We start from the raw sequence: 14,665 nt of genomic DNA, 5'->3' as shown, positions 1-14,665 counted from the left end.
AGAAGGTAAAAAAAACGAATTTTCAATTTGTGCTTTTCTGATAAAAACAAAGTAAAAATCTTCAGCATGAAGATCGCAGTCGTCCAATTTGTTTCAAGCTGATTAATAAAAATAAATCGATACACTAACTTGAAAACACTTCAACACTTTCTTATACCACTACTTTTATACACCTACTCAAATCAACTCTTATACCTACGGAAGAACCATAGATCTTGATAACCCTGGGACCTCAGCATTCTAACCAATTTGTCTTTCCCTAATATGAAAGCAAACGGGGTGATGTCCTTGGATTTTGGCACTTCCTTTTCAGATCTCGTGATCTTTCCACAGTTTCTTATATGTTCTGTGTACTCTACCCACGTTTTAGGTTTAGTTTCAGAATAACAGTGACGCCAGTCATACGAGAGGCATAAAAAATAATAATAGTAAAAACAAAATATTTATATACTCTTTTGTGATGACTGGAGGAAAATTATCTTCCCTCACCCCCATGCACAAAGTTCTGAGTAGGCTTACCACCTGCAGCACGAAAGTGTTTTTTAGCACTATTTTATTATGTGTAGAACTGAAGCAAGTGCTCAGGGCTGCTAAAAAAGGACAAAACACCATTTTAGCACTATTACAGTCGATTTTACTGAAGTAGGCTATAGCACTGAAAACCGCCATGTAGCACGCAAATTTGGGCAGCTTTAGCATTTTCGGAACTGACCGTGGTGGCAACCCTGCTTCGGAGTCCTCTTCCCCTCCCCCACCCCGACAAAATTTCCCCAGGATATTCAGCTTAATCTCACATTTGCGAGACAAAAACATAATAGACTTACCAAACAATAATTCTAGAAATAGTCAGTCACGAAAAAAAGACTGCCGCTCCCCCAATTTCGCCTTTAATCGAACTCTGTATCTAAAGTGACTCAGATCTAATATTGCCTCAAATTTTGGCTAATAAATGACCCAAGTCTAATATTGAGTTTTTATCCACCATCACGACTTTATAAAAAAAAAAAAAACTATATTGTTTTTTTTATGTTTATATTGTTATTTATCTGTGTCTTTAACCAACGAAGAAAAATGTTAAGCATAGGGGCTCAAATCCATGACCCTGCGATCAAGAATCTTAGCCATCACGCACTCTAGCGACTTAGCTAGCACAGCTTGGTTGGTTAATTCAAACCTTTTGGTATCTTTACACAAAATGCAAATCTGGCTTACTATTAAATAGACTTTTTTAAACTTTATGTGCAAAGCCGAATGTTATATAGGATTTGGGATTCCCCACAGGGGCAAATTCTCCGTCCGTCCCTGCTAATCTTACCTTCTCAATCAGTGACATAGAGTTTAGGCAAACATAAGATTATAATAACCATAATAGGATTAGGCTTACCATATAGAAATTCATGCCAATACCAAAAAAGAAGGACAGTCTCGGAGCAAAGCTGTCAACATCCAAACCAGCCTGAAGTCCAGTTCTTATATATTCTAAGCCATCGGCAATTGTGAAAGCCAATTCAATCGTAGCAGTTGCTCCAGCTTCTTGCATATGATAGCCAGATACACTTATCGAATTGAACTTCGGCATGTTTTTGGATACATGACTAAAGATGTCACCAATGATGCGCATGGAGGGCTCTGGAGGATAAATGTAAGTATTCCGCACCATGAACTCTTTGAGAATGTCATTTTGGATTGTTCCTGATAGCTGCTCTGGTTTAACACCCTATTAAGGAAAATATTTACTATTTTACAACGACATTTCAATGAAAGAGATTATTATAACTTAATAGACAATTCTAAATTTTACTAGAAATGCCAAAACCTGATAAGGACATAAATTATTTTCTTCACTTGTCTGCTTTAAATGTTGATATGATATCAACCAATAGGAATCACAAAAAAAAACATAACATCCTGAATAAGGTCTCTTTCCTATTTTTTCTCCAAGTAAGATTTGTTAAAAAAAAATAATTATTAAAAGAACAAGAAATTTCTCGGACAGAATGTTCAAGCTCATTTCAAATGTTTGTACCAGAAACAAAATGATGTATTACAACCCGTTTCCAAAAGTCAGTCAAATACCTCTCTGGGAGGCCTTCACTTACCAGCCACATTCACAAAAACTGTCAATTATGTTAATCCCAAATAATTCTATCTGGGTAACGATTTCGGTAAAATAACTAACCATTACAGAATAAAATATCTTTAATCTAATATAATTCAGGACTACGTGATTTTATGAACCAATGTTTCAAGATTGGTTGACTAAAGAAATAATTACGTCTGTTTTCACAGAAGGAGGGTGGTTTGACGAGAAACGCAAATAACAATCATTGCGGCTGATAGAAACTGGGACAACCTATAGACCGAAAATCAGGATTACAAACATTTATAGAATTAGAGGATGCAATAAAGGAGGCCCCTCTCGGTTCTCTACCTTCAATATAAACTGAAGAATGGAATCAAACGCGTTTGAATGTAACAAAAATTCGTTCAGAGAATCATACCCATGCTCCCAAACGGACAAAATATCATCAACAAACCCGGACGACAAAGAGTATTTCAAGGGAAAATTGCTCAAAGTAAAATTTTCCATAAAATCCAAGTAGAAATTAATGAAGTAGAGAGATATAGCGGTTCCCATTAAAAACCCCAAAATCTGAAGAGAAAAACTAGTTCCTGATCCCTGTAATGATACTTTATAATGTCTGATCTTTATAATGATATTGGAATAGCTCCGCTGGATCATATTATAGGTAAAAGTACTCTTTATTTAGCGCATTCTGCTTTTCTAGATACTCTCCCACCGACCCTGCAGCAGTTTTTCTCATGGACAGGCTCAGGTAGGTACTTTTCTTCTTTACGTAATTCTTCTCGGCGATTTATTTTACCAAAACGATCCTCTACAGCAGCTCAGAGATCTCCTGTATGTCAGTCAATTCTATTATGGAACTCCATCCCTTCGGATGTCCCTCTTTTTCTTTCTGCAAAGGCATCATTTCGTCGGGTCTTTCCAGTTCAATAATTTTTTTCTCTCTTTTTAATTCTATCCCAATTTGTATGTCACTTTCTCTTCTTTTAAAATCATTTTCAGCTATATGTTAAATCTCCTTCTAAATCTTCTATTTGTTAAATGTCCTTGTCTTGTTCCAGTGTTTTTTTTTGTTTTGTTTGTTTGTTTGTTTTTTTTTTAATATATTTTATAAAAGTGTTTTATTCTTGTTCTCTGTGGTCCATTACAAGCAAAGCTTCTTGAGCCTAGTAACCGCTTTACTTTTGTAATAGTTTTTCTTTTAGTATTAATAAATTGATTGATTAATTGATTGATTGATTGATCCCGAAGTACAAGGGAAATTTGTTGCAAAGGCGAGCAAGGGTAATTGAAGAATAAATTTCTAAAGCATTAAAATCTGACCGCTCAAAATTGCCTCTAATTTTCTTTGTGAGGTTCGTCCCCATTTATTGAAATCATTGGAAGTGTATATGGAAATTGCATCAAAATTAGGTAGCCTAAGACAGTATTTCCAGTTACACTTTGATTTTCTCAACTTTTCAAGAAGGCGAACTGAGTTTTTATGTAAGATTTTTTTTTGTCCTTAAAGGCAGGTAAAAAGTGGTGATCAAAAATTTTCCTAGTCTTGTAGCTCAGTGCAAAAATGCAATGATAGGACGCAACGAAATATCCTTCTTATGAATTCTGGGACGGCCGAAAGATTTTGGAGCACAGCAATCTATGCTGTAAAATTTTCTGTACATTCGACGGATAATTAGAGCATTATATTTTAAAGTTTCCAGTTCCTTTCTCAATTGGTATGTGTATTTATCTGTAAGGTCTGTTTTTATTTCTTTTTCAGTGTTTTTAACTAGCAAAAGCGCAAGAACTTTTTCCTCATAATCTACCACGTCTATAATAAAAACTGAATTTTCTTTGTCTGCTCTTGTAATTATTGTGTTTCTGTCTTTTTGAATTATGAAGGATTTTCATTTCTTGTATCGACCGAGCTGAAAGCGACAAAAAAGGTTTAGAATAGACGATACTCTCCTCTTAGAAAGTTTGGCCCTCCAACGTCCCCACGAAATCCCAGAATACCCAAGTCCCCACTAGTAATTACTTTTGAGACATTTACATGTGTCCCATCCATAAAAAATTTACCTCCAAAATCTAGGAAGAAATCTTCTCGATTGTTAAAAATTTCAAATTCCTGTTTACAAAATCATTTTGATAGGCGACTATTTACTAATTGGAAATCCTGACGAAAAGAATGTTGTGATGCATTAAGAATTTGATAGAAATCCATGATGGATAAACTATAATAAAGGAAGTATTTCATAACAAGATTTTATTACCAAGAATTTCTTTTGTAGCTAAAGTATTTTATATTATATGTCGAAGTAATGAAACCCATTTTCCGGATAGAACGGCATTCAGACTATGTGCCGAAGTTTAGATCGAATCACAAATAATAAGAAATTCGTTTGCTTTTGCGATACTGTAGAAAATTACTGAAAATGAGATTTGCATGTTTTCAAATTAAGTCATTTGGTCTTTAGACGTCATTGAACACCTCGCAAATTAAAAATTTAGAGTCAAACCTGTTCCTCAGCAGCAGCAATGAAAAACGCCATCACTGGTATAACAGCTCCATTCATGGTCATGGAGACAGACATTTTGTCCAAAGGAATTCCGTCAAACAGTTGTTTCATATCTTCGATAGAATCAATTGCAACTCCAGCCATGCCAACATCTCCAAAAACGCGAGGGTTGTCAGAATCATAGCTAGAAAAACACCAGAAATGTCAATACTGACAGTCCCTTAAAACGTTATCGAACAAGACAAAATGTAAAATGGGATTTCTTTCGGGACTTGCTTTCGGTTTGTTAGGATTCTGAAATTGATTTTTTTTTTTTTTTTTTTTTTTTTTTTTTTTTTTTTTTTTTTTTTTTTTTTTTTTTTTCATGAGATACACACTTTGACAAAACAACAACAGACATTTTACACTAATCCGTATCCTCTATGTTCAGTAATCACAAAATTCCAGTTTACCCAAAATTTCGCCAAATTCCTTCTGCAACTATATGCATATATTTATTCGATTCATAAAATTGTTAAGTTAACAATTTTGGAGATAAAGACAATATAGTATGCAGCCTATTGATGTTCATTGAATTTCCGAAAAAAAAGGAAAAATCAGAAACCCTTCAGAGGTATACCTTTTCCGGAGGTACACTGCATATTGACGAGGCTCTGTCTACGTGTCACAAGTTACAAATTATAAGGGGCTATGTCCCTCAAAATCACTATAACAATAAGATAAAATAATTCAAGGTTGAGCTGGCCATATAAGGCATATACTGTACAAAAGAAAATTCGTAAGAAGATATATTAAAATAGCATGATTTGGTTTCTATGTTATTCTATGGTCTTCACTACAGCTGAAATAAAAATATTGAGTTGAACAAATTCGGACTGACAATCAATGGTAAAGGCACAGCTGACAGGGAAAGCCATAACATTTTTTGGCAAAACTATGACATATTACAACCAATCTGATTACTAACACAGCCACATCCAACCAAGAGTTTCATTTCCCTTTTAAAATATCGCTTAAGCAAATTTCAACAGTTTCTTCAACTTTCGTCTGATGTATTCGTGAGGAGCCTTGTTTTAATGGCCAAAAAGTGTCAGTCAGGAATATCCAATGGAAAGAAGAGCCGTCTTAAAAAGCTGGCTAGTCAGAATTGCAGCAAATATCGATTGAAAAAAAATATTATTTGAATTATTTTGTAAGGCTTTAAACTAAACATACAATGAGTTTAAATAAATTTAAACATAATTATTCAATAAATCATAAGGGTAATTAGTTAAATAGATGATTTAAATTTGGTGCTAAAAGCACTAGCCATCCAACCAAAAAAAGAGCAACAAGGATTATACTCCAAAACCGCGACATACCCTATGATCAAGCCCTCGCTAAATTAAATTTATCTCCATTTAAAGTCCGGCTTGAACACCTTATTCAGCAATTTGGAAAATCCGTCCTAGCCAATGAGAGCCACCGATCACTACTAATCGAAAAAGCCCCTCCCAATAGCCGAACTCGGTTACAAAATAAACTTGTACCCCATAAAGTACGAACTATTCGTTACACCAACTCATTTGTGCCTTTCTTCACATCAATTTTTAATGCTGAGTTGTAGTGTGTGATTTTTGTTTAAATGTATGATTTTTGTGAAAAAAATGAATTTAGTTATGCTACGATAGTTTTTAAATATATCGATCTCTCTCTCTCTCTCTCTAACCAATAACGCTATCTACTAACAGCCTAAAGCAGGGACGTCAACTGAGGAGGAAGGGGGACAATTGTCACCCCCTACCTAAATTTGTTGGCACCCTTTGCTTAGACCGGCTTTCCAAATCAGGCGAATTCTTCTTTTCTTACAGACATCGTTCTTACTTGTTCCTGCTAGCCGTAATCATCAAATGGGAAACTGATCAATGGGAATTGTGAATTTTGCTTTAAATAAAAATATCGTCTAAATGTTATCGAACTATAATATTACGAAGTTTTATGAAATATTATGTAACATGTCGTTTTAGCCGCATAAGAGACTTCATTTATTTAAAAGATTTGTCCAGTTATCTGCATGTCACATGCTGCAATCCCTTCAAAAGAAAAATCATGTCATTAGTTTTATGACTCTACATTCGTCGAAATTGGAGTAACTAGGTCATATTTTGAAAAAACGCTAATAAAAAAAAAAAAACAGAAAAAAATGCTTGACATTGTAGAATGAAAGTTAATCTTTAGCGCAAAATTTAATAATAAAAAAACTTGTTTTTTCAACTGAAAGTAAGGAGCAACATTAAAACTTAAGACGAACAGAAATTATTACGTGTATGAAGGGGATTGTCCCCTCCTCAACACCTCGCTCTTTATGCTAATTTTTATAGTACTTTTAAAAAAGCTTCCTATTGTTCTAATTAAACGACCTTTGTGTTTCAAGGGGACGAAATTCAAAATTTAGCGTAAAGAGTGAGGTGTTGAGAAGCGGACAATCCCTTTCATACACGTAATGATTTCTGTTCGTTTTAAGTTTTAATGCTGCTCCTTATTTTCAGTTGAAAAAACTTGTTTTTTGTATTTAATTTCTTATTGTTTTTAGGTAATGCCAGGAAATCTGGCCCGAACACTACGAAGAAATCCCCCTCCCCACGGAAATATCCTCTGCCCCATTCAATATCGGTGAAAATTTACCAAGGACAATTACCCTTAACAGCTCCGCGCCTAGAATTGAGACATCAAAGGGAAAGCAAGACAACTAAAAAGAATTTTGCATAGGAATTCTGACAAATTCTCCCAGTGTATAATTTTCTCTGACAAGTTCACCCCCTGGAAACTTTCCTCCCCATAGAAAATTCCCACGCGGAAAAACCCCCAGCAAAAAATGTATCCATACTCCATAGTAACAAAGAATATTTACAAAAAAAGGCAAATTTTAGGACTTAATGACCTTACCCCTCGGGCTGTCGGGGGGGGGGGTCATGCTTCATCCAAAGCCATAGTTATTGGGCCTTTCAACTGTGATGAGCAAAATGGCTATCTAAAATTTTGATCAGACGACTTTGAGGAAAAACGAGCAGGAGAGGGGGACAGGTAGCCCTCCAATCTTATTGGTCACTTGAAAATGGCATTACAAGTTTTAATTTCCAGTTGAATGAGCCATCTCATGATATTCAAGGACCACTGTGTTGATACGATCACCCCTGGGAAAAACATACAAAAAAAAAGAATAAATACAAAACTCCACATTTTTGCAGATAGGAGCTTGAAACCACCACCGTAGGGTTTTCTGATACGCTAAATCTGATGGTGTGATTTTCATTTAGATTCTAATACTCTTTGTGTTTTTTTCTTCTTTTTCAAAAACGAGGCAAATTTTCTCAGACTCGTAGCCTTTAATAGGCATCGCTAAATTTAATAAAAATTATATATTTAAAATCAGCATAATAAGCCGATTCTTTTGATATATTTATTGATATCAAAACTTCGTTTTTTTAGAATTTTGGTGACTATTGAGCCGGGTCGCTCCCTTACTTACAGTTCGTTACGCTACGAACTGTTTGAGAATATACACAGACGGAATTTTCTGAAAGTAAAAAACTATATAAAGCTGGATATATAAGTTCCAAAATAACGTCATGAATTTTTTTTTTCTACAGCCTTAAAAAGACTCTTTTGGGGAAAATGTCTCTTACATTCTTTAAGAAGCAACTACAAATTAACACAAAAGTATTACATAAAAAGAAGTGAAACAAATAACAGTTCAAGTGGGAAAAATCCTTTGATTTGACAGTGAAACAACAACAAAAAAAAACTGAGAAATCTTTGGATATTTCTCGGGATATGTCACTTATGCAGACAAAACAATATAATATTAACTTAGGAGAAGAGAGTCTGACTTAAAAGTTTACTGAAATTGAAGAAGTGTAAAGAATTCATACGAAAGAGAATATGAAAATTCACAATTTCTAACACAATTCATGGCCATCTAGTCTTTAATTGGTCAAAAGGTACGTCACCGGTGAACAACCTACCAAAACTTACAGATTGTTGATAACGTTGCGTTTTACTAAAAAAAAAAAAAAAACTTTACTGTTTTAATTGTAGGTAGCACACTGATAAGATAGTCCCAATGAAAAGACAGAGAGCAAGAAACATGTACAAATTACCTTAGCAACGATTTACTTAATAAATTTTCTTCCTTTTCTCTAAGATTTAGGAGGCTAATCATACTTGTCTAGATCTAGCTTGTGCTATCATATAAAATATACTGCGCTAGAGTGAAACATAATAATGACAGCTTGCAAAAATCGATAACATGCTATAACAGAGCCAAATTTGCTTCTTACGTCAGGTAAAGAAAAAAAAACATACGAACATGAGCACACACAAAGAAGAACAAAAATACAAGCAAACCGTAAAGAATAATTCAAAAAAAAATGTTTCATAGACGAAGTGATCATCATAAAAATGCAAAGAACTTAATTAAAAAAATAGCGTTTGGGTGAGTTCTATTATTACAATTCTGAGATGGCAGAATTGGCTAAAACATATTTTTTAAACTAAAGACTTACCCGCAATGTGTTGCAAGGTCAAAAGCAACACTTAAACCTTGCTGTCCAGCCTTGATATTCTCTTTATAGAACTTGTTACTTTCCTCAACTGTACTGAAACCAGAATACTGACGAATGGTCCAGGGTCGTTGTGCATACATAGTTGGGTAAGGACCTCTCGTGTAAGGGAATTTGCCAGGGAGCTCAGCGCTGATCCTGAGAAATTTCATAAGACTATAGAAACAACTACATTAAAATGGGTAAAATTGAAATTCTTCTTGTTCTTTTTCTTCGGAAACCGTCAATGCTTAAAATTTATATTTGTAATACATGCGTTTACATTTGAAACAAATTCCTTTCACTATAAACCAAGACCAACAAAAAAACTGAGATACCTATTGGTGTCTCAGCAGCTTTACTTTTAAATAAACACTAAGATAATTCTATTACATTCATGGGATTGAAGTATCTGGTAAATCTCTTTAAAGACGGCTGCATCCCTCATTATGGCAATATACAGACAATAGGACGAACTTTTATTCATTACATTACACTTAAAAGTCCTTCAAAATTGCTTCTCTGGAGTTAGTAAAATCAGTGACATACACCCCTTAAATATTCAGGATGAATATTCTTTTACACAAAGGAAGAGGGGGGATGAAGAAGGAAGAATCCGTCCAAAATTAACCAATCGTACCGTCAACCACAAAACTAGAAAAGTATGTTATCACAACATAATTATGAGCCTTTCTAGCCCCGAAAAAAACTCTTCTCCATCCCCCCCTTCCCCTAACAGTTGGTCTCGAGTCTCCAAAAATCATTCCGCAGCATTCAACAGCTATTAGCATGCTCGCAAAACATTTTGCTTTAAAATCGTATTAGTACATTATGAAAAGTATGAGAAGTACTGGTTATAGCTACTGGTTATTAAATTTAAAAAAAAACGCAATCTTTTTAACTTAAAGTAATTAGCGACATTAAAGTTTAAAACGAACAGAAATTATTCCGTATATGGAAGGAGCTGCCCCCTCTTCAACGTCCCGCTCTTTACGCTAAAGTTTTTATTGCTTTAAAGAGTAGAACTATGACAGAGTCAAACTTTAGCGTAAAGACTAGGGCATTGAAGAGGAGATAGCCCCTTTCATATACGGAATAAGAGCGAGGTGTTGAGAAGCGGACAATCCCTTTCATACACGTAATGATTTCTGTTCGTTTTAAGTTTTAATGTCGCTCCTTACTTTCAGTTTAAAAAAACATTTTTTTATTTAATTTCTGAACGTTTTTGAATTAATGCAGGTTTTGATTTTGGCTCATCGTACTAGAATAATTAAAACATAATTTGCATATTAATTTTGGCTTTTTTGGCTAAATGGCTTTCTCAGTATTGATCGGACGATTTTAAGAAAAGCACGGGAGAGTGGGCCCTGTTGCCCTTCAATTTTTTCGGTTACTTAAAAACGGCACTAGAACTTTCAATCTTATTTACGAACGTTTTTATTAGAAATATATACACGTAACTTACGAATTAACTTGCGTAACAAACTTCTATATTCGTATATTTTTATTACATATATGGGGGGGGGGGGTTCACCCCCTCGTCACTACCTCGCTCTTTATGCTAAAGTTCAAATTTTGTTCCACTTCTTTAAAAATGAACCCTGGATCACAAAGGTCGTTTAATTAGAATAAATAGCTCTTTTGAATTCACTAAAAATAATTTAGCGTAAAGAGCGAAATATTGGGAAGGAGACTAACCCCGTCATATACGTAGTAATTTCTTTTCGCTTTAAGTTTTAATGTTGTTCCTTACTGTCAGTTGAAAAAAACTTGTTTTTTAATTTAATTTATTATTGTTTTTTTAAATAATGCTGGAAAATCAAGCGCCCCCTTCATGGGGATTCTCTTCCCCCATGATAAATTTTCCAGCGCCTCCTTCATGGGGATTCTCTTCCCCCATGATAAATTCCTCCATGGAAAGATCCTCCCGAGTAACCCCCTCCCCCGAATCCCCCTCCACCACCAGAAAAAAAAACTGAAAACGTCTCTATACTTCCCAATAACCAATACTATATGTAAACAATGGGCAAAGTTCATAGCTTGCAGCCCTTTCCCCGGGGACTGTGGGAGATTAAGTCATCCTGATAGACAAAGTTATTAGATTTTTCGACTATGCTGAACAAAATGATAATCTCAAAGTTATGATCTGGTGACTTTGGGAAAAATGAGCGTCAGAGGGGGCTTAGTTGCCCTCCAATTTTTTGATCACTTAAAAAAGTCACTATAACTTTTAATTTTCGTTAGAATGAGCCCTCCCGCGATATTCTAGGACCACTGGGTCGATACAATCACCTTTAGGGAAGAAAACAACAAACAACAAATAAACACACATCCGTGATCTTTCTTCATGAAAAAATACAAATTCCACATTTTTTGCAGATAGGAGCTTACAAACTCTACAGTAGGGTTCTATGATACGCTGAATCTGACGGTGTGATTTTCGTTAAGATTCTATGAATCTTAGGGGGTGTTTCCTTCTTTTTTCCAAAATGAAGCAAATTTTTTATAAAATTTACTTTTTACTTAAAAATTATTCAAAAATTTACTTTTGCAAAAGCAGCACTAATAAATACTTAAAAAAAACTTTAAAAATAATACGTTTGACAAATGGACAAAAAAGGAGAAAATATTTTTTTTAGTTCAAAAGAATATTTTTCACATACATACTTCAAAATTCTCTGAAGATTTTGAATGTTATGAACTTTTTTACTCAATCTTGGTGCAAATTTAACTATTCATCATCCAAGCGTAATTTTATCAATGCTGTTAATGACAAATCCACAGTTCTTTATTTAAATAAAATGCACACCATGTTTAAATTTTTTGGAATTTTTTACAAACTGGAGTAAAAATGCTCACAACATTCAAAATATTTAGAAAATTTTGAAGTATGTATATCAAAAGTATTCTTTAGAACCAAAAAATTTAGTTTCCCCTTTTTAGTTCATTCGTAAAACTTTCCTCTTTTTAATTTTTTTCTTTATTAAGTATTACTTCATCTTTTTTTTGTCTTAAATTGTACCTACTTAGTTCTTCAATGCACACTATATTAAGACCACGAAACATTAAACCATTTCATACAAGAAACATTTACAGGAGATATAAAAAAGAAAAGCATTATATGAATCTGGCCCGGATACTTAGCCTTTTATCAGGTTGAACTGAGACGACCCTAAAATCACAAGGAAGACGATTCTCCAAAATACTGATGGTTATTCCGTTAATCTCCATATATTCAAGCATTTATAAACCACTACACTTAAAAAGAGGACAAAGAGTCTTTTCCTTTTAATTTTTAATGTTTAATAGGACATTTGACTTGTTTTGGCTGAATGCTGAAATTTACTTCTCCTTTCTCAAACCACGATTCCTGTTATGAAATTAAATAAAAAAAACTAGTTTTTTTTAACTGAAAGTACGGAGCGACATTAACACTTAAAACGAACAGAAATTACTCCGTATATGAAATGGGTTGTCCCCTCCGCAATCCCTCGCTCTTTACGCTAAAGCTTTTAATTGTTTTAAAAAGTAGAATTGTGGCAGAGTCAAACTTTAGCGTAAAGAGCGAGGGATTGCGGAGGGGACAACCCATTTCATATACGGAGTAATTTCTGTTCGTTTTAAGTTTCAATGTCGCTCCTTACTTTCAGTTAAAAAACTAGTTTTTTTATTTAATTTCTGAACGTTTTTGAATTAATGCATATTTGTGTTGCGAGAGCAACACTTTGGTTTTGTCGTGTTTTTTTTTTTTTTTTTGTTCCTAGCACCCCGATTTCAGCTTATTCCTAGAAAGTGGATTCAGTAGTAAGGTACACACTGAAACCAAAAATAGGCCGATACCAATTGTGAGACATATAGGGGAGTTGTAAGCAACAGTCGGCTGTTAGCTCATAATCATCCTCGGCAATAAGGGGTTCGCAACTCTTACTAGTTGGTGTACCTATTTTTTGTTTCCGTTGTATTTGATGGTAAGACCAATTTGGTTCCAGTGGTAAGACATGTAGGGGACTTGTAAGTAATAATCGGCTGTTAGGCTTAAATCATCTTCAGCGATGAGGTGTTTGCAACTTTTGCTAGTTGCAATGAGGGGTTTGCAACTTTTGCGAGTTGGTGTACCTATTATTTGTTTCCGGTGTATTTGATGATAAGACCAATTTGGTTCCAGCGTTGGTAAGTAAGACATGTAGGGGACTTGTAAGTAATAATCGGCTGTTAAGCTACAATCATCTTCAGTGAAGAGGGGTTTGTAACTTTTGCTAGTTGGTGTAGCCTACCCATACTCACTGTAACCCAGAATTAAGTGTTTACACAACAGGTACAAACGATAACGTAAAACAATGAGGTAGTTTCGTAATAATTAGTGTCACCTATGTTATTTTAATCCTGAAAAGTTACGGATAGCTTTATAATACCAACTAGATTATATAAAATATTGTTCCAAGTTTTCGTCCGTCACGATGTCTACGATTGAAAAGCATAAAGTTCAACTGGCTGCAAAGTCAATTTAGTCCCTTCTTTCGACATTCTTTTGATATTGTTGTTTTTTCAACGCTGAGGAATAGCCTTTGATCATGTGATTACTGATCGCGTTCTTCTTTGAACATAACGTTTTAAAAGCTTCGATAGGCTGACAACTTCAGGGTTTAACCGATAGCAAAGACACAAAACCAAAGTGTTGCTCTCGCAACACTTTGTTCGGCAAAGCCGAAGAAAGGTTGCCACAACACTTCACGTTGCTCAGGCAACGTAGGTCTAGTTGTGTTGCGAGAGCAACACTTTGGTTTTGTCCCGTTTTTTTTTGTTTGTTTTTTTTTCCTATGCCGCCGATCTCAGCTTATTCCTGGAAACTGGTAAGGGTCTAACCTGTGCAGTTTTTACGGAAAGTGTGGACCTCAGGCCGGATTGATGAATATGACTTTACATTTTGGAAAGCTTCGTAGAACTCTTGCCTGGGGCCAAAAAGGATGGTTTTTGCTTGTCCTTGAGCCAGAGCCTATAGTGTGTGAAGTGAAGAGGAGTTGTATAGCCTATGTCAGAGAGGACTATCTGAAGTTATGCAGCCAAGCTTTCGTTTCATCAAACCATGTTTCTGCTTTCGAGTGGAAAGCTCCGTTCTAGCAGGCAAGCAGGCAGGCACCAGTTTCAAATTGAAGATGGACTAAAATCTATAAGTGTTAAATATATGCGACAGTTACCCTGCCCCATAGCCAATATATCTTCTTTGAGTGATAAATAGAAAAATTTAGAGAAGCAAAAAAGCGGCATTTTCCCACGGGTCCGAAAGTGCTGCCATGATTTCGGCTGAGTTTATCATTCGGTTTTTCGCACTTGGGATTGCGGTAGAGAAATGGTATCAGATGTGCCTCTTAAACTTTAAAAGTTCTCTCATTGCTAAAGAAATTAGAGTTTATCCTTTGCTCCTTTCTAAGTGATGACGTTAGAAAGTTGGCCTACGGCAAAAAAGTCAACTTTTGAACTAAGACAGATAGATTTTTTTT

The 14,665-nt window shown here is 34.8% G+C and overlaps 1 protein-coding gene across 1 annotated transcript in view; it reads right to left on the bottom strand.

Annotated features, from left to right (window-relative positions):
• Positions 1-14,665, bottom strand: part of LOC136031429 (methylmalonyl-CoA mutase, mitochondrial-like) — a 49,105-nt gene that overhangs the window by 17,013 nt on the left and 17,427 nt on the right. The window contains exons 3-5 of the mRNA XM_065711002.1: positions 9,132-9,326; positions 4,588-4,771; positions 1,385-1,717 (exon numbers count right to left, since the gene is read on the bottom strand). Of these exons, the coding sequence (XP_065567074.1) occupies positions 1,385-1,717; positions 4,588-4,771; positions 9,132-9,326 (712 nt within the window). The remainder of the gene's footprint in view (positions 1-1,384; positions 1,718-4,587; positions 4,772-9,131; positions 9,327-14,665) is intronic.

The sequence above is a fragment of the Artemia franciscana genome, chromosome 1 (genome assembly GCF_032884065.1).
Source record: "Artemia franciscana chromosome 1, ASM3288406v1, whole genome shotgun sequence".
Classification (NCBI taxonomy): Eukaryota; Metazoa; Arthropoda; class Branchiopoda; order Anostraca; family Artemiidae; genus Artemia; species Artemia franciscana.
Note: the sequence above shows the minus strand (reverse complement) of the source record. Positions and strands in the feature narration are given on the sequence as shown.